At 43.7% G+C, this 21274-nt stretch overlaps 1 protein-coding gene across 5 annotated transcripts in view; it reads left to right on the top strand.

Annotated features, from left to right (window-relative positions):
• APOLTP (apolipoprotein lipid transfer particle homolog) overlaps window positions 1-21274 on the top strand; it is a 232974-nt gene that overhangs the window by 165953 nt on the left and 45747 nt on the right. For all 5 annotated transcript variants that reach the window (XM_075899317.2, XM_075899315.2, XM_075899314.2 and 2 more), the window contains 7 exons: window positions 105-455; window positions 3674-3805; window positions 4591-4740; window positions 6069-6185; window positions 12639-12812; window positions 15571-15778; window positions 19812-19978. In XM_075899317.2, coding sequence (XP_075755432.2) covers window positions 105-455; window positions 3674-3805; window positions 4591-4740; window positions 6069-6185; window positions 12639-12812; window positions 15571-15778; window positions 19812-19978 — 1299 coding nt within the window. The remainder of the gene's footprint in view (window positions 1-104; window positions 456-3673; window positions 3806-4590; window positions 4741-6068; window positions 6186-12638; window positions 12813-15570; window positions 15779-19811; window positions 19979-21274) is intronic.

The raw sequence follows: 21274 nt of genomic DNA, 5'->3' as shown, positions 1-21274 counted from the left end.
ATATTTAATTGTGACCATCTCATGTCTCAAACTTGGGGCGGGGGAGGGAGTAAACTAGTCTCAATGTGGATTTATAATTCAAAAAGATGTTTCTCTTTTGGTAGGATCTCAATATCCCGGCTCAGTCACAGCTCATTGGATCTGTTCAGAGGGATGGCTGCCAAGCAAAACTTTTCTGTACCCTCAAAGCGGATGGCAAGTCTGCCTATCTGAAAGTGAGAACGGAGAGCCAGCCAAAGGTCACTATGGAAATTGAATTCAGGCATGAACTGCCTCAGCTGAAGGGAATACCAGGAGAAAATAAGTTGTCCATCATGGCAGAAAAAGAGTTAAAATACAGTATTCACATAGAATTGAAATCAGGCATTTGTGAACTTCAAGCCAATGGGGACCTTCAAGTAGAAAACAGAGTTCAATGGAAAATGCTTATTGAGAACAAATGCAAAACAATGCAGGTACTGCCTGGCATATTAATGATGAGCTGTTTTTAATCTTTACTAGCTGCACCCAGTTCGAACACAGGGCTAAGTGCTGCTCCCATTGCAGTCAATGGAGGATTTGCTGATGACGTCAGTGAGGGTGACGCTAGGACTTTGCTATACAGAAATTTAGAAAATTGTCAATGTAACAAAAATGAATCCTATAGGGACTCTATGTTCCTTTCTAAGTTTAAAGAAGAAGGCTTTATAAAAAAATGTTCCCACTATAAGAGCAAAAGAAAAAAACTGTAGCAATGCTCTCATAAAGCACAGGGCCAAATTCTGCCCTGACTTACACTCAAAAGTGAATGGATTTGTAGTATTTGGCCTTTACTCTTTGTGGAAATTTACTGTAAAATACTTTGGTAATTTATTTCATAAGGGACAGCCGTCAAAACACGGGACTCATGCTGGCTTTAGCTAGAGTTGGGGTTGCTCAGCACTGAGACTTGTATAAAAATATCCAAACAATGTGCAGAGACAAAATGTAAATAGAATTTTAATCAGATAATTTCAAGTTATGGAAATGTTCATGCATCTTTATAGAAAACAAGATTGAGACTGCTAATAGTCTTATTTAAAAAATGGGTTGCTTAGAAATCAGACTTGAAAGGTCAGTATTTACCAACAGTTGCCACATACCGTAGTGTTAGAGATGAGTTATTCAAAAGGGTGGTTGAAAACAAAAACAAAAAAATCATGGATTTTTTTCAAAATTTTCTTCAAAATGTTTGGGTTATGGCTCCAGGGTGAACTATACCATGGTCTCTCCCCCTCACTGACCACAGACACTCCTTCCAAGTGACAAGCAGACTTCCCCCAGAGTAGAATCCAAAACTACAATCTCCCCTGTCTCACCAACTGTATTTAATCAGATGGCACAGCTGTCTTTGGGTCCAACTACAAAATTCTCCCTGGAGTTTATGACTAGTATGAAATGCTGTGGCTCTGGACAGCTTCATCAAAAACAAGTCTGATTTATTTGTCCATAAAAACTTCACTAGCCAAGGGAAACAGAGTGAAAACTAGAGCAGTACAGGGAAAGGTAATTCAGTTTCATGGAAGATTTCAATATTTAAAAAATCTGCATGAAACAAAACTCCAAAAATTCAATTTTTGCCACAAAAGGAAATGGAATACTGGCTCTAGGGCAGTCTGCCAGGTGACTGGTCCAGAGCTGTGGACCCTTGAAGTCCTAGGATCCCTGACTCCGAGGCAGACTGGCAGACTGGCAGGAAACCAAGCATTTCTGGCAGAATACTAAATCAATGGTGCTGTGACTGATATAGCTGAAAAGAATCAGGAAGCAAATATCCCATTAGCATCTGCCATTTAATTCATTTATATTTTATTTTTAATGAGTATTCTTCATCTGTGTCATTCACAGGTAAAACCCTAAATCTGTCAAGATTTACTGCAGCCATATATGCTGTGGGGGGGGGGGGGGGGAGTCCTGCCCTGCTACTGTCACTGTTAGCATATTAGTCAATAAATGCAATAGGTTTCCATTTGTTTTGTGATTAATCACTGCTCATGGGGCTGTCATTTACTGCTCATGGGGCTAACCTTCATAGCATGGCAGTTACTTGGAGCAAATGAACATGAGTAGATATTTAGCCCTAAAGAATTATATCTTCTTCACCACAGTTTATCATAATCTAAGAATGTCTAAGGGCTACTCTACACTACCGTGGGAGATTGAGTTACACAACTTCAACTATGTGAATAACATAGCTGAAGTTAATGTATTTAGATCTACTTATAATAATCTCTTCACTGCTGTGTGTCAACTAAAGTTGCACTATTGTTGATTCCCCCTTTGCTTCTTATTGAGGTGAAGTACTGTCAATTTATTGCATCTATACTAGATGCAATAAATTGACCCCTCCTGTGTTGGTTGGAGCCCTGTAAATCTGGCCTGTAGTGAAGACATGCCCTGAGAAGTGCTGTAACTTTTTTTCCTCCAAAGTGGAAGGTTCCATCCATGTAAGTGTAACCACCAGCTGGCAGATTTGAACTTAGGACCTTAGTATAGGAGACTCTACAGCTTGAACTATTAAGCAAGCTGGCTCTCAGCTTAGGCTATAGAGCTCACTCATTCTTAGTTCTTACTGTAGGTGGTCTAAGCGCCACTACATAGAACAGTGAACTACACTCACTAGGGCTATGTCTGTACTGCACCCGTTTTGCACTAAAAATATGCAAATGAGGCTGTGTGGAATATTGCCAAACCTCATTTGCATAATTAATGAGCATCCGCTTTTTGTGCAAGAGGCTTTTGCATGAGGCTTCCTTATTTTTTCAGGAAGAATGGCTCTTGCACAAGAGGGTTTTTTTGCACAAGAAAGTGCTGAGTAGACAGCTCCTTTTTGAGCAAAAACCTCTTGTGCAAAAATGGCCCCTAATTAATTATGCAAATGAAGCACAGCAATATGCTAATCTGTGCTTAATTTGCATAGGTTTTTGTGGAAGGAGGAAGCTATGTAGACATAGCCTTTGTGAGCTGTATACACCAGTGTGAAATGAGTGCAAAACACTGCCATTCTGGGCTCTGCAGCACATTACTGTTCTGCACCATTTATACCCATGTGCTATGTGTGTATAAAATCAGACTCCTAGTAAAAAGGCAGCTAAACTAAGTAATATATAGTCCTTTATGGAAAATCTTACTGAAAACCTACATTTTTGTACCATGAGCCTACATCTCATAGACCGCTGTGCTTACAGATATGAATGAAAAGAAGAAGAGGTTAAGATGGAAAATTTTGGAAATTTGTAATCACTGAATGAGCCAGACATCCCAGAATACTCTGGCTGCTCTGCACCACATGCATGGCAGCCATAGACTTGGCTTCACTCAATTTATGGCTACTTTGTCACTACAGCAATGTAAAGCACATCACTGAATCTGACAGAATAATCATGAAAATCTTTCACATTATTTTGTTCCCCATTTATGCTATTCCACATATTAAAATATAAGCAAACATTTTAAAATAGGTAAGAAGAAGAAGCAATGTATACTTATTTACTGTTTAAAAAAAATTCTGATATTTACCATGCACTGACTAGATAATCATGTTGTCTGATTTACTAGTCTCTTAGCCAGATGCCCCATAGTCCATTTATTAAGGGGAAAAAAGGTTAAATAAACATAAAAGATTCAAGTGGAATGTTTATTTTAATTATTACAGGATCTTGGAACACCAATAAAAATTGATGGATCAGGATACATCCTGATAGATAAAATGAACTTAGATTCACAAATGCTAATCATTGTCGATGAAAGGACATTACAGGGACTTCTTATATTAAAAGCCACTGACGTAAGTATCATGCTGATTATTGGAATGAGTATGAGGTAAAGTGCGATTGTATCTACAAACAACTATTTTATTACTAGGAAAAACAGGTAGGGAAACTGCAATTTTGTCTTTTAACTAACAAACAACAAATATATAGTTTGAGGCAACATTAAAGCCCAGCATGTGATTTAGGAAATTGCTATAATGTACTGTAAGTCAAATGCTATGGATAACATAATACACCCCACCTCAGGTTTCTGAATTACTTGCTTATGTTCCTTGTAGATGTTTATTTTTATATTGTACTTTTATGCCTTTTATTATATTTGGACAATATGCTCAATACAATGCTACAGAAGCTACAATATATCTCCCTACTGTAATATCGTATAGACACCATAAAAGTCTACAGCAGTGTACATACAAGAAGTAAAAGGTTTCTGATTAATAAAGAGAACACTGAGTTTAAAAGTGGAACTTGATAGAGTAGTGGCCAGTTCAATCGTCTATTTATTTCTTCAATAACACAATAAAATTATGGTGATTATAGCTCACCTTGCTTTTACCATTGTACAGCTTGGCTTTACTTGTTTTCAGATAGTGTTAGATAGCAGAGAATGAGCAGTATAATGGCATTAGTATCAATACAATTATTACTTTTAGCTTACAGAAATTATTTCTCCAGAGTGTGAGGAGATAGAGGCTTACTGAGTTGTTCTTTGAGCTGGTTATAAACCACAAGGGAAGGCTTTCTGTGAAGAAGACCCTCCTAGTTCAAAACTATGTGTGTTTGAAATTGTTAACAGGATAAACAAGAGCTGGATGCCTTAATAACTCATAATATTCAAGGAGCAATTGATGTTGGCATTCCTGCAAGAACATTAGTGGATATGACTTCAGAAAAAAATGGGGACCTCTATAGAAGATTCATTCAGTTTAGTGTGGATGGCAAAGAAGTAAGTGTCACCACATCCCTGTTGCACAGAGTAAAGATTAGAAACATTGAGATGATTTGATGACTATTTATTTTTTTTATTTGGCATAGGTGACAAAGTGCTCCTGGTTAGAACTGTGGATGATGCATTAAAAGATTTACTGTGTGGGGGCTCTTTCATGGCCTTACAAGCTTCAGTTAAAGAAGGCTTGAAAGTCACTGAACCATGGACACTTGCCCATCCAGAAATAGCATGAGACCATTCTCAAGACCTCTGTGACTTACCCTGGATATTTAGCCACATTCTCAAACAGAAAGTCTGACTAATTAGTGTAGCCATAGGTGGAGGGGGAGGGCAGGTGCAGTTGCCCCATGTTCTGGCAATTTAAAAGGGCCCAAGGTTCCCAGCTGCCACCACTGCTACTGTGGCAGCAGCAGCTGCCAGAGCCCCGGGTCATTTAAAGTGCTTCTGGAGCCCATGGTCTAGGTGGAACTGAGGGCTGAGTGGAGGGAGACTACTCCCAGGTCCCGCCCCTTCCAACTGAGCCCTCCCCCATCAGGAGGACCTGGAGAATATTCCCCTCTCCTGCCCAGGGCCCAACAAAGTCTGTCGCCAGACCTGCTAATTAAGAGCCTGTTCTAAAGTCCATTTAGTCACTGACTATACTGAGCTTTAAATCAAGTGTAAGTCCCCCAAACCAATGTCCTTTAAAGGTATGGAAAGATTTTCATTGACTTCAATGGACACTGAATTGGGCCTTAACTATTAGCCTGCCCAGTCTCCAATATGTTTTTTTTTCAATCTTTCAAATTGCACTATCCCCATAACAAGGCATTTAATAAACAACAAATAGCTGAGGAAGTGGGTTGTGCCCACCAAAGCTCATGGTACCATCTACATGTTTTGTTAGTCTCTAAGGTGCTGCTAGACTATTTGTTGGTTTTTTAGGTTTTTCCAGTTACAGGCTAACTCAGCTACCCCCTAAAGGTTTGAAGCTTTTGAAAATGTTAGGAATGATACATGATGCCAATCACCAAAGGGGTAGCAAAACTCTTCATTTTTTAAGTCTTTGTGCAACACCATCATTTTTGCATTCCCTTCCATTTTTAGAAAAACAGTAATTTTGACAAAATTCACATTCCATTAATAGCCTATACAAATGTTATATTTTCTGTTAGGAAATGTTTTCTGTAATCCAGCAGAAATGATCGTTCTGGGAAGTACTGTTTTTCTAAAAACTGAAGGGAATACTGAATGATCAGAAATGATCGTTCTGATTGGTCACTATGTAGTCTATGCTGGAGATGCACTGTGTACAGGTGATAACATATTTTGTGCTGACAAAACAGATTACAGAAGAACTGAACTTCATTTGGAAGCTGGACCGTGTGTCGATTAACTACAAGCTCACACATAACATAGAGGCACTGAAGGCACTGAGAATAGAAGACAGGATAGAGTTGCAGGTATGTTGTCCTTTGGTTTGTATGGAAGTATACAACAGAACTGCAATGGAAAAAAAAAGAGGATTGTAGATGTTACTGGGTGCTGTACCTACTACCTATGGGTACGTCTACACTAGCCCCCTAGTTCGAACTAGAGAGGCTAAGGAGGGTGACTGAAATTGCTAATGAAGCGTGGGATTTAAATATCCCATGCTTGATTAGCATAATCCCGGCCGGTCGCCATTTTGGAAACTGACTAGCCCGAAGTAACTGCCCACATCTACACGCGGCAGAGAAACGGGATTCCGAGATAAGCTCCTGAGGAGTAACAGTTAATCCTTCACGGGTGGGTCTTGGGTACTTAAGGGTCCTATTGTCCCTGGAACCTTGCCAATTAGCATGTCCATAGGGCGAGCCCATCGCTCAAGCACATTCAGAGAGACTTTCAGTCTCCATACAGAGTACAGATTCCTAACTCCACACACAGACATTATACAGATATATGAAGAGCAGATACAGAATCAGAAGAAAGTAAGCTTTTGTTTGACCCCTCACATGGCCCCCTTTGTACCACTTTTGGGGCAAACATCCCCCCTCCCCCATGGGTGTAGCAGTGACCCGGCTGCTCCCCTCACAATCCAATAACATGACATACCTTCTGGAAGAAATCAAGACACTGGAGCAGCTGTAGAATACAACTTTATTTAACCTTTCTGTTCAACAAAACTTAAATTAGCATGAGTAGCAATTTGGTACCACAAATGGGCCCCAGTGTGTGACGGTTTTGCAGGAGATGAAGGTTGCATGCACAATGTTCTTAACATTGTGATAGACTCTCCACAGCAGCATGCATGCTCCCCCACAAGCCAAATCCAGCACGAGCCTTGGGGTTTCCTCTTCTCCCCTGCAGGAAGTTGACACTGACACTGTAATCTTGCTGGGGGAGAGGGGTTGTTTGAGGCTAGAGTGCCTGGCAGGCAGGGGCCTGAGTACGAGCTAGGCAGAGGTGGTAGTTCCCCGCTGGGTCCTAGAGTGTCAGGGCCCCAAAGAACAGCGAGGAGCCACTGTCACCATTCCCGCCATCCCCTAGCTCAGTCCTGGCCCTCCTCCGGCAGCCAGAGGGGGGCCAAGAGACTAGGACTGTGACCGGGGAAGGGTGGGGGGGGGGGGGGGGGGCAGAGGCTGGGAGGCCGGGGCTGTGGACCAGGGAGCGGGTGTATCAGGCTAGAGGTGACAGACTGGGGGAGCCGGGAGGCTGTGCGGGAGCTGAGAGGCCGGGGATGGCTGCAGTCCCAACAACCAGAGGGCAGAGGGGGGTGAGAAGTGGGACTGGCTGCGGCCAGAGGCAGTGGAGGTTCAAGAGGCCAGGAAGGAGCCAAGAAGCCAGGGATGGTGCAGCCCTGGCAGTCGGTGGAAGGGGTGGGGGTGAGAAGCTGGGGCGGGACCCAAGAGGCCTGGGGGGAGCCAAGTGGCAGGGATTAGCACAGCCCTGGCTGGTGGGGAGGGGACATGAGGTTGGAGTTGGCTGCGGCTGTGAAGGGAGCTGAAAGGCCAGGGCTGGTTGCGGCTGGGGCACTGGGAGGGGTCGAGAAGCCGGGGTATATGGGGAGCTGAGAGGCCAGGGCTGGCACGGTCCTGGTGCTCCCCTCCTCGGTGGCTGTGGGGGAGGGAGGTGAGAAGCCAGGGCTGGTATGCCCCCAGCCCTCCCCAGTGGCCAGGGGCAGAGCCAGGCCTGCCTACCCCCAGAGACAGGGAGATTGACAAGCATAGAGAGCGTGGAGCTGCACCCTGTAGTAATCTTTAATTGAAGAGCAATCTTTAATTCCTGGAGACATTCTTCTCCAAAGCAACATGAATCACCCTACGCAATACATTGGTGACGTATGACACAGCCCCCAGATTATCAACATAGAATTACAGGGTTGGAAGATATCTCAGGAGGTCCAACTTCCTGCAGGACCAACCCCAACTACATCATTCCAACCAGGGCTTTGTCAAGCAGGGACGTAAAAACCTTAAAGAATGGAGATTCCACCTCCTCCCTAGGCAACCTATTCCAATGCTGCACCAGTCTTCTAATGAAATAGCTTTTCCTAACATCCAACCTAGATCTCCCCCACTGCAACTTGAGACTATTGCTCCTCGTCCTGTCAGCTTCCACCACTGAGAATATCCTGGCTCCATCTTCTTTGGAAGCCCCATTCAGATACTTGAGAGCTACCCCTAACTCTTCTCCTCTGCACATTAAGACTACATCTACATTGCAAAGCTATTTCGGGATACTGGAATATACCAAAATAACTATCTCGTGTCTTCACAGCAAGCCTGTTATTTCGGGCATGCTATTCCGATGTCTCTGTAAACCTCATTTTATGAGGAGTAAGGGATGTTTCGGAATAGAACTTTATTTCAAAATTTGGCACTGTATAGACAGTGCCAAATGACGAAATAAGCTATTTCGAATTAGCATTGAAATAAGATATGCAAATATGCAATTTGCATAGTTCAAATTGCGTATCTGGTTTTGACTTATGGTGCAGTGTAGACACACCCTAAATAAGTCCTGGTCCACATGCAGTGAGCCACTTCAGCTGTGCAATGTGTAGAACTGGACAGTGTTTTTATTCATATGGTTTTGGGCTCTTCTGTTTCAATTATATGTAGCTGAAATGGCCTACTGAAATTAAACACTGGAGAGCCCTTGTGAGATAAGAGGCCCATGAAATGGTACCAGCTGCTTATTAACAGCATACCTGGATGGACGAGAATAAGATAAACCTTACCAACAAATGTCTGGGTTGAACTGTCTAGGTATGAAGAAAATGTGGGGCTTTCAAATATCTCTAAACTTCTCTGCAATAAAAGTGGCTTCAAGAAGAGGAGGGAGTGCCAAAAATACTTGGAAAATGTGGCTCTGAAGCATGGTTCTCTTATGGGTTTGCCAAATAAACAGAGAGAATTACACATCCTATTTATGGGGTAGGAAGCAGAAGTTGAAAACAGTTGAATGCTTCCTCTAAATTGTAGCTCAATCATCAGACACCCAGTAAAAATGTCTGGTACAACTGGCTTTTTAGCCTAGACAGACAAATGAACAGTCATTTGTAAAGCACGGAGTCTCTGGAAAATAGAATTTAATTTTCTTTTTGTAATCATCACATCTTATGCTTATCCTCCTTAAAAATTCATGCTGTGCTATTTAATAACCAATAATTACAATTAGCTATCCTGGCCTCATGCTGGTAATATTTTTCTAGTTAGTAATATTACATATACTTAATGCCTTTTCCCTCTAAGCACATCACTCATCATACGCAAGGATCCATCATCAAATTAAGTTCCCCGCTGGGCTGAAACACAATAACTTGTTCAACAGCATATAGCAACTCTACATTATAGGATGGAGAAAAGCTGATGCATTAAAATGCAGGGAAAATGTCATAATTTTTTTTATCAGAGGGGTAGCCGTGTTAGTCTGAATCTGCAAAAGCGATGAGGAGTCCTGTGGCACCTTATAGACTAACTGAAGTGTAGGAGCATAAGCTTTCGTGGGCAAAGACCCACTTCGTCAGATGCATGTAGTGGAAATTTCCAGAGGCAGGAATAAATATGCAGGCCAGGATCAGGCTGGAGATGACCAGGTGGATCCAATCAAGGAGGATGAGGCCCACTTCTAGCAGCTGATCTGGAGGTGTGAATTCCAAGAGAATAGAAGCTGCTTTTGTAGTTAGCAAGCCATTCACAGTCTTTGTTTAATCCAGAGTTGATTGTGTCAAACTTAAAGATGAACTGTAGCTCAGCAGTTTCTCTTTGAAGTCTGGTCCTGAAGTTTTTTTGCTGCAGGATGGCTACTTTTAGATCTGCAATAGTGTGTCCAGGAAGATTGAAGTGTTCCCCTACAGGTTTTTGTATGTTGCCATTCCTAATATCAGATTTGTGTCCATTGATTCTTTTACGTAGGGACTGTCCTGTTTGGCCGATGTATATAGCAGTGGGGCATTGTTGGCACATGATGGCATATATTACGTTGGTGGATGTGCAGGAGAATGTACCAGTGACAGTATGGCTGATCTGGTTAGGTCCTGTGATGGTGTTGCTGGTGTATATATGTGGGCAGAGTTGGCACCGAGGTTTGTTGCAAGGATTGGTTCCTGAGTTCGAGTTATTATGGTGCGGTGTGTAGTTGCTGGTGAGAATATGCTTCAGGTTGGCGGGTTGTCTGTGGGCAAGGACCGGCCTACCTCCCAAGGCCTGTGAGAGCGAGGGATCATTGTCCAGGATGGGCTGAAGATCACTAATGATGCGTTGGAGAGGTTTTAGCTGGGGACTGTAGGTGATGGCCAGTGGTGTTCTGTTGGTTTCTTTCTTGGGCTTGTCCCGTAGCAGGAGGCTTCTGGGTACACGTCTGGCTCTGTCAATCTGTCTCCTCACTTCCTTGTGTGGGTATCGCAGTTTACAGAATGCTTGTTGAAGGTCTTGTAGGTGTAGGTCTCTGTCTGAGGGGTTGGAGCATATGCGGTTGTACCTCAGTGCTTGGCTGTAAACAATGGATCGTGTGGTGTGTCCGGGATGGAAACTGGAGGCATGCAGGTAAGTATAGCGGTCGGTAGGTTTTCTGTATAGGGTGGTATTGATATGACCGTCACTTATTTGTATCGTGGTGTCCAGGAAATGGACCTCCCGTGTAGATTGGTCCATGCTGAGGTTGATGGTGGGGTGGAAGCTGTTGAAATCATGGTGAAATTCTTCCAGAGTCTCCTTCCCATGGGTCCAGATGATGAAGATGTCATCGATGTAGCGTAGGTAGAGAAGGGGTGTAAGTGGACGAGAGCTGAGGAAGCGTTGTTCCAGGTCAGCCATAAAAATGTTGGCGTATTGTGGGGCCATGCGGGTGCCCATAGCAGTGCCACTGGTCTGGAGGTATATGTTGTCACCAAATCTGAAATAGTTGTGTGTGAGGATAAATTCACAGAGTTCAGCCACCAGTTGTGCTGTGGCATCATCAGGAATACTGTTCCTGACAGCTTGTACTCCATCTGCATGTGGGATGTTTGTGTAGAGAGCCTCTACATCCATAATTTTTTTTAAATGTCTTTCATACAGTAGGTCTCTGGGTACATGCACTGACATTTGCAAAACAAAACAGAAATGTATGGATAATGCATGAGGCTCAGTCTGTTCACTGAGCTAAAAGGAGTAAGGGAAGTAAAAGTGCCATCTCAGGCAAGACTGGCTTTGCTTTACACCTTGAGCTTGGGCTCTGTCATGGAGAAATTGAATTCCAGAACCCGGGGTCCTCCACTATGCCAGTGTCCAGGCAACCAGCTGCACTCTCCTAGCGTATTGATGCACAAAGAGAGTGGCAAACTTCCTCCGGTAACAGGAATCCAAACTTGCTAAGGTTTCATAAAAGTATCAACTGCACCTTGAATTGCACCTAAGAGCAAACAGAGAGGTAATGCAGAGTAATAGGATGCTACATGTTTAACAACTCTGAACAAGGAAACAGTCTAGAAGTAACCGAGGCTGGGAACCCTGAGGTAGAATGTGAATTTGAAACTGGAATTTCATGCTAAACACCTACGTTAACTTTTCCTTTCTACAAGTGCCATGTGATCCTCAATGACCCACAAGCTCCTGGGACTTCCCTTTTACACTTCATCTCAAAGATGCATCCTGAACTGAAAAGGGAAGAATCCCATTGTTACAGGCTGGGGACTGACTGGCTAAGTGGCAGTTCAGCAAAAAAAGGACCTGGGAATAACAGTGGAAGAGAAGCTGGATATGAGTGTGCCCTTGCAGCCAAAAAGGCTAATGGCATATTAAGTTCTATTAGGAGGAGCATTGACATCAGATCTAGGGAAGTAATTATTCCCCTTTATTCAGGACTGGTGAGGCCACATCTGGAGTATTGCATCCAGTTCTGGGTCCCCCACTACAGAAAGGATGTGGATACATTGGAGAGGGTCGAGCTGAGGGCAACCAAAATAATTAGGGGGCTGGAATACATGACCTATGAGGAGAGACTGAGGGATTTGGGCTTATTTAGTCTGTGGGAGAGAAGAGTGAGGGGGGATTTGATAGAAGCCTTCAACTACCTGAAGGAAGGTTCCAAAGAGGATGGGGAAAGGCTGTTCTCAGATGGCAGAGCAAGGAGCAATGGTCTCAGGTTACAATGAGGGAGGTCTAGATTGTATATTAGGAAAAACTATTTCACTAGGAGGGTGGTGAAGTTCTGGAATGGGTAACCTAGGGAGGCGGTGGAATCTCCATCCCTGAGGTTTTTAAATCCTGGCTTGACAAAGCCCTGGCTGGGATGATTTAGATGGGATTGGTCCTGCTTTGGCCAGAGGGCTGGACTTGCTGACCTCCTGAGATCTCTTCCAGCCCTAGGATTCAATGAATCCTGACTAACGAGAGTTCTAATTTCTGTAAATTCACCCTTTTTCATATAATTGATATTATCACATACAGGCTACCATTGACCTGAGAGATAGCAAGAGTTTCAATATCAAAACACTCTATGGTTCTGGTCTGTTGGTTCTTGGAGGACAAATCCAAAAGTCTGAGTCAAGAACTAACGCGACTGGGAATTTCCAGCATACTTGGCCATGGCTGACACAACTTGGAGTCTCAGCATCTATCCAGGTATTCTTTATTTTAAAATAGTTTGATTGACTTGTTATTTATTATTTGTGTGTCAGTAGCACCAAGGAACTCCAGTCATGAACTAGAACCCTTCTGTATTCGGCATTCTGCACACACAGAACATAAACATAGTATCTACTCCCAAAGTTGGCAATCTTTTTGTCCTTACAAGGAAAAAATGTGAGTCTTAAGGATGAATTTGATGCTTTGTGAACCAGTCTGGTCCATTTTGATAATTGATACTACAGAGCATATAATGATAAGGCATTTAAAGGCAAGTCCTGAAGAAATACATTTTTCAGAGCATTGCATTGCTCAGGAGATATAACTTTCATTATTTTAATGGGAATTGTGAAATTTACAGGGAAATATTTCCTTCAATGTCCCCTTACTGTGGTAACTATATTTTCCCTATGCTGAATACAGGACATTTGGTAAAAACACTCAAATTTAAGTGAGTTCAACTGCAACCTACCAGAGCTAAGCAATACAAATGTTCAAATTAACATCAGGTTGACTGAACCTGTTAAAAAGAATTTCTGTGTAGTTGGATTCTTTTATTTACCATCTTTATCTTCAAGGCTTTAGGGTTGACATGGGGAGGGTGACACAGATACTCCTACTTCCCCAACACACATGTGAAGAGGTCACACACATTCCCAGACACTTCTCTCTCCCATGTCGATGACCAACCAATTCAAACTTCCCTGCCCATTTGTCTTTGCCCTCCATGTCTTGTTGGCCCCTGGGACAGACCCGTCCCTTCTGCTACTTGGCACTGCATCGTCTCAAGGTAACATGGGAAGGTTGCATTTCCCCTGCCCCACCCCTTATTTCTTCCAGGATTTACACCAGAATGTGGTCAGCAGCCACCTTTCAGCACTGTACAGGAGGGAAGGGATGGGCTGCTTCCAGTGGCTGGAGAAGAAGATGGGAGGGAGAGGGATGTCCTGGCCTGTGTCTTTGCAGAGCTCATCTCTTCTTCTCCCCTCCCCTCCAACTCCCCATGGCTGGAAGTAGCTTGTCCCTTCCTGCCCACACAGTTTCAAAAGGCAGCTGCTGGTCACCAACTTAACCCAGCTACCACCTGTCCCCTGGCTACAGCATCGGCAGGAAGGCATTAAACCCTAAGAATGCATTATTCACTAGGTCTATCAGCGGTTAACCAGTTAACCAATAAGCATCATCCATATTGGTTGATGCTTACCAGTTAACCAGTGACCCATCCAGATTGGAGCAGCCATTCCAGCTTCCCCCTCCCTCCCACAGGATTCCCTTTAAGTGATAACGCTTAACTGGTTAACTGATTAAAGAGAGTTGTACATCGCTATTATGCACCAGGGCCCAGAGAACCTGACTGCAAGGGCTTCAGTGAACCCACTCAGAGAGGTGGCTCAGCTCTTAGGGGATGGAGCAGCTCTGCAGTCCCTGAGGACAAGACCCAGAAGTAAGGAGTGAAGAAAGTGCCTGTCTGGAGGTGGGGGGGGGCTGTTGTGGAGCCTGCAGCTTCAGGGAAATCACTTCCCCCCCAACACTGCAGAGCTTAGTTGAGGAGAGGACAGGCTTCCCCATGACAGCACTGAGTGGGGCTATGGCACATCCAGGGCTTGGCTCATTCTAGCCAGGCCCAGCCAGAGGCTTGTGGGATATCCTGGGGCACTGGCTCAGCCACAGTCAGTGGGGAAGGAAGTAGCCTGCTGCAGGGATAGCTATAGGGCAGGGAGAGTGGGACGGCCGTCCCAGGCCCCGCTCTTCAAGAAGCCCCATGTATGCGCCATGTCAAAGGGGGGGCCCCGCGAAATTGTGCTGCGGTGGGCCCTGCAAAATCATCATCTGCCGCTGGCCTGGCTGATAGTGAGTTGAGCTTGTTCTCTGCACAGTACTAGGGGAAGGATGTGCCCCACAAGGAGGATATGGAGGAGCAGGGGAGCTGGGAGGTGAGATGAGCAGGCAAGGCAGGGAGAGAACAGCAAGAGGGAGCACATAAAAGTCCAGTGGGTGGGCACCAGAGTACCACATAACCAGACACCACCTGGAACCTATCTGCACTCACCTGCCCATGCAGCTCACAGTACAGCAAGTGCCATTCAGAAACAGGACGGAGTGAAGATTCTGCTGGCCATGAGCCAGCACACAGCAAGGGCCGCAGTGACATACCAGCAGGGAGAATGGCTGTCCCTACACACTGCATCTTTACCCTGCCACCAGCTTTGCAGCTCCACTGGTCACTGCCCCACTCCCATCCACCACACTCGTTGCTAATGGACAGGCAACTGGTGAGCAAGGATCTGGCCAGCAGCAGGATCCATCAGTACTGATGTGGGAATACAGAAAATATAGGACAGATTTCCCCTGCTTAAATAGGGGACTGTCCCTTTGAAAACAGGGTGTCTGGTCATCCTATCTCTCATGGAATTAAGAGTAAAATCCTCCTGTCTTCTAAACCGTATATTTGTGATGATTATTATATAATCTTGAGATATTTTCATCCTTTTATGGGATAAGGTAACTTGAGCAATATGTGACATCAAACTGATTACACTTACGTTAAATTGCAGTTTGTTTAGTTGGGTATATTTGATACTAGAAATGTTTATAGATAATGAATGAATGGGTTAAAACTCTGTGCTATTTAGGAGTAGATTTCAGTAACCGTTATAGATAAAAGTAACTTTTCCTTTTACTGTCCTCCTAAGAAACAGGCCAGGATATTATCTTTGAATGTCTGTTCTCAGTACATCTACATGTCTTTTATCAGATGGCTGTGTCCCTTCAAAGATTAAATTCCTCTCAAGAGAGACATATGCAAATTATGGCTGGACAAACATCAGTCACATACACAGTTAACTCTCGTTACGTTGGCCAGCAAATGGAATTTTTCTGCCAATGTTTACATAACAGTGAGGCTCTACTGACGTTTGGCTACCCTAAGGCGACCAATCTGACTCTCGTGTTACAGAAACTAGGTAGGATGCTGGGGGGGGGAAGGGTTTTAGCTGTTTTATGTAACAGGGTTTTGTATACGTTACTACTGTTTGCGTAATTATTTGTAAATTGAATTGCTGTTTGCTGCTGAAATGTCAAAAAGGGCACAGTACTTCCTTTTGCCAATACAAATGGTAGCACTTAAATGTGTGTGTTCTCAGATGGGTTCGATCTATTATTTTTTGTATTCCAGCTCAGATCAGGGCCCTATTGATTTGGATGTTGGACAAACATAGTGAAAAACACCAGTTCTTATACCAAGAGCTCACAACTGAAGTAGGCAAGACTGGGGGAGAAAGGTCAACATTACTGCTGTGCTATAAATGGGGGAATGAGGCACAGAGAGAAAAAATTACTTGCCCCAGGTCACACAGAGAATCTTTGGCTGTGGTGGCATTGGACTCAATCACCAGAGCCCTGCTCCTTAACCCCAAAAGGGAATTTGCTGTACTACAAATTGCATCATGTACAATTTTGTCTTCATCTTCCAGCCAGCTTTTACAGGATTATTTAGCTATTTCTACTGAAAACAATTCAGCTGTTTTGGGGTTTATTCATGCTGAGAAAGATGAGTTTCCAGGTTTGTTTGTTTTTAAGTAGCCAAACTACTGCAAATGTGTCTCCATCAAATATGTTTCCTTTATGTAACAACTAGAAGATTTCCTAAGCATTGCCCACGTCCTTACATCAATTATTTTTTGTTTTGGAAAATAAAATGAAAATGTATGTGCTTCATTTAAATGATTGCTTGGGGGTGTGGCTGGGGTGGGCAGGTTCGGTATGCAGGCTGCATCAGGCAGCAAGGACTACCCCAGTCCTTTCTCACTGCATCAGCTTGGGACTGGGTGAGAAGCACCGCTCCATGGCCACTGCAGTCCCCATTGGCACAGCAAGGGAGAGGTGTATGTCCCCCGAACAAATCCAGGTTTATCTGCACCCTTGTACTACCCAGCCAGAGTGAGGAATTCAGCAAAATGTGCACTTTCCCCTCACTGCCTGACAATGGGAAATAGCCAGCAATGTTCTGGTACAAATTGGGGGGAAGCTTCAGCCCCTGTGACCTTCCTAAAGGGTGCCTGGGAAGTGGGAGAGTCGGGGCTGGAGCTGCCTTGGACAGAGCGCCTTTCACCTGCCTGATGATTCTGTCTCTTTTCTATATGGCTTAATGAGAAGCCATCTCATTCCAGACACATCCCATTTTCCTGGCACAACCAAACCCTGATCTTGCTTTTAGTTATGATAAGAGGAAGCTGCATACCAAATTTGGTTGTCTGAACTCTTACAGCTTAGGAGTTCTTGAACAAAGAGACAGACAAACAAAAATCCTCAAAATCCTCAGAGGGGTCACTGCGTTAGTCTTAACAAACAACAAATAGTCTAGTAGCACTTTAAAGACTAACAAAACGTGTCGATGGTATCATGAGCTTTCATGGGCACAACCTGCAGTCATCTGAAGAAGTGGGTTATGCCCATGAAAGCTCATGATACCATCTACATGTTTTTTTAGTCTTTAAAGTGCTACTAGACTATTTGTTGTTTGTTAAATCTCTCTCAAATATATAATAGATAATAAAAGCGGAGATAAAAGGCAAGCATTGATAAAAGGCAAGCATTAATGATCAATCTGATTAATGGGTTGTCCACCACCATCTGTAGCATACAAAAAACAAAGAAAACTCAAAGACCTATCAAACAACGCTTGCAGCATGAAATTCTCCTTTCATTCCCAAAATGCAGAGCAGCTGGCAGTGATGAGATTTCCATTTGAGGTTTAGTAGCAGATCCCGGACCACTGGGAACCAAGGGAGTTCTTCTGTATGTAGGGGAATGGTAGGACTGAGCGACCCCATGCAGTGCACAGAAACCAAATACCATGTAGCAGAACACAGACCCAAAGGGATTTGCAGTGCAGAGTGAGTTTGTCAATAGGGAGGGCAGGGGCTCGGTTGGAGCATACATTGCTGCACTCCTGGCCACAGAGAGTAGGCAGTTGGGGAGAGGAAGGGAGTTCCATCTCTCAAGCCCACGTGGGCACACAGCCCACTCATTCAGGTCACACACCATCATTAACATTTGTCCCACAATTCTTAGATAAAAGGAAAGGGTCATTGACACAGATCCTGGTTCCTGCTCACCTTTTCCTGCGGGAAGGGAGGGCCAGGGAGTCTCCCCTCTCACCCACACAACACATGCTGGTAGCCAGCCAAGAGTCAGATTCTTGGCAGACTCTGCTGCACAGGAGCAGATTTCCTTGTGGGGGGGTTGCTGACCCCATTTGGCCTAGCGGCCCCTCAGGCCAATTGGAGTGGCGTTGCAGCTCTGCGTGCACATACCATTGCATTGAAGTGGTTGGCCCATGGTCCTCAGCTTTGTGGCATATGGAACTTTGAGCAGAAAAACCTGGGGGTGAGGTGGCACAAACTGTACCCCCTACGCCCAACCTGGTCTCTGAACCAAGAGCATGTAAGCAGGCTTGGCCCGGCCCAACCACAGAGGGCCCAAGGCTCCAGGCTGCTGCCACTGTAACAATGGCAATGGTGGTGGCCGGAGTCCCAGGCCCTTCAAATTGCTGCTGGAGCCCAATGCAGCATGCACCAGGCAGTGCTACAGGCTGCCTGGGTGATGTGTGATGTGCGCTGGGCAGCAGTGGGGCTGCCTGAGGGAGGCTAGTTCCAGCCCTGCCCTTCCAGGGGTGCAGAGCCATCTCTCCCCCCCCCCCCCCCCATCACACCTTGCCCAATGGTTTGGTGAATCTGTTGGTCCCACTTCGCTTAGCCTAGGAGAACTGACCAGCAGTTCTGTGTCAAGGACTATAGTAGTCTTCTCTACAGCAAGCATAAATCTTACCCCCACCACATGGCGTGGCCTGTGGATCTGCAGGCCATCACAGAGCACAGCACATCCATCTGCATTCCTCTCTCCCATTGCAACAAATGTCTTCTGTGTTCAAATGGCAGAACAGTCACCTTTAAGTAAACTCTGTATGATGTAAGGAAACAACAGTCTCCTAATCAAAAGTGTCATGGAGGTCAGCAGACCAAGCCAATGCTCTCAGTATCAACTGCTTAAAGCCCTTACTACTTACATCAAAAGGTTAGCTGTTTTTAGGTGCTCTTTCTCACTTGAGCCAGCCACTAATCAGAGTGGCTCACAAGCCTCACATATGCCTTTCTATATTTTTGCTTGCTTTTCTAAACCTTTTCTGGCTTTCAGGTTCCCCCTTTTTCCCTCCTGTTTTTCCCTCCTTTTATGTCCTTTTTACATTTTGTTACTGAAAAAATGGAAATGAAAGAAAGAACAAAAAAATTAATTTGAAAAATTATGCTAATCTCTGTTTGCATCTGACCTCAAAACAAGTCTTATTTGCTAAAGGAAACTATATCAGTCTGCTGGATGCTATGAAAATCATGTGTATTGACAGACAATAAAGCCCTGATTTCGCAAAGCACACTGACTCCTGTGTGACAACTTGCATTTTTAAGTTACCCAAAATCTTAAACAAAATACAGGACTATGTAGCACTTTAAAGACTAACAAAATGGTTTATTAGATGATGAGCTTTCGTGGGCCAGACCCACTTCCTCAGATCAAATAGTGGAAGAAAATAGTTACAACCATATATACCAAAGGATACAATTAAAAAAAATGAACAGATCCACTATTTGATCTGAGGAAGTGGGTCTGGCCCACGAAAGCTCATCATCTAATAAACCATCTTGTTAGTCTTTAAAGTGCTACATAGTCCTGTATTTTGTTTCAGCTACACCAGACTAATACGGCTACATTTCTACCAAAATCTTAAGTGCTTAATATGTGCAAATGCAGTTAAAGAAGCCAGAGTTTGGGTTCAGCAAACCCAAGACCACAGACCATGTCATTTTAGAGTGGCTGGTGTTTTATGGCTTTATTCCAAAGGCGTGTGTTCACTGGCACTTTTGTTTTTGTAAAAACCTGCACTGACTGGTATGGAACCCATTAAAATGGCATCTTTAATAATGTGTTCATTGCTTTTAGAAAAAAAAGCCAGGACAACTCTTGAAATTCGATACGATGACAAATATATAACTTTGAATATGGGTGTTGTTGCTGACTTTGAACTATATGGTATGTTTGAACTGATGGCAGAGGTAAAACATTCAATAACCTCCCTCAAGGATTTGGGACTTCCCTTCATGATTAAGGTAATAAAACTTAGCTAGATAGCTTTGTGTGCTTGGATTAGAGGAGTGTATTGCGTTACCATGGATAATAATTCTAATTTTGGTTACACTGGCATGGATCCATAACTTATGTGGAAGTTCTTCAGATTTACAATGGTGAGAGCAGGTTTTGGCTCAGTGTAAATACCATGCAGAGCTAACAGTCCACTTTCAAATAAATCCAGTAGGTAGTTCTTACATGTCCAAACATATACTTCAGAAAGGAGCAGATTTAAAATAAGTCATGGGAATCACATTTTTCTAATGTGGCCAGATTCTTAGCAAACCAGAAAGACTTTGCTTCTACACACAATGGCTATGTCTAGACTGGCATGATTTTCCGGAAATGCTTTTAATGGAAAAGTTTTCCGTTAAAAGCATTTCTGGAACAAAGCGTCTAGATTGGCACGGATGCTTTTCTGCAAAAGCACTTTTGCGGAAAAGCGTCTGTGCCAATCTAGACGCACTTTTCCGCAAAAAAGCCCCGATCGCCATTTTCACAATCGGGGCTTTTTGCGAAAAACAAATCTGAGCTGTCTACACTGGCCCGAACGGGAGCAGCATAGTATTTCTGCAAGAACACTGACAATCTTACATGAGATCGTCAGTTCTTTTGCGGAAATTCAAGCGGCCAGTGTAGACAGCTGGCAAGTTTTTCCGGAAAAGCGGCTGATTTTCCGGAAAAACTGGCCAGTCTAGACACAGCCAATGTGTCTAGAATTTCTTCACATTGGTTTAAGTCATTTGCAGGCTGTTAGTATGGATGTTTGACCAAATGTAATGACTACAGCACATTTCAGTGTCCTACACTGGAATGTCTCCTTTACCTTAACATACATAGAAGCAGTACTAATAATTCAGTATGAAGCAAGAGTATAACTCTGAATTACTAAACACTCCAGCTAATGCTGACCGCTGACACAGTGTACGCAAAACATTCTGACCGTGAAGAGGAATTCAGCAGCTTGTAGGGTCAAGCTCTAAATGAGCTACCTCCCAATAAGCCTACAAGCATTCAAATCTTATGGTTACATTTCTGTTAACTGATGCTCATGGATACAATATTAATGCAGTGCAGTTGAGCCTGCATTGTCTAAGTATGATGAACTATGATAAAGGGATCAAAGTGAAAAAAGAGGGAGTCTACTTCCGAAACAACCTACTCACAGAAATGTAAGTCAGACTTATAACTGCTAAAGCAGGAAATTCCATTTAATATGGCTTAAGTCTTCTGCTGCTCCCCACTATAGCTCAGTTTTAAAATCAACAGCTATTAAA

The sequence above is a fragment of the Pelodiscus sinensis genome, chromosome 15 (assembly GCF_052426305.1).
Source record: "Pelodiscus sinensis isolate ZL-2025 chromosome 15, ASM5242630v1, whole genome shotgun sequence".
In the NCBI taxonomy this organism is placed as follows: domain Eukaryota; kingdom Metazoa; phylum Chordata; order Testudines; family Trionychidae; genus Pelodiscus; species Pelodiscus sinensis.
Note: the sequence above shows the minus strand (reverse complement) of the source record. Positions and strands in the feature narration are given on the sequence as shown.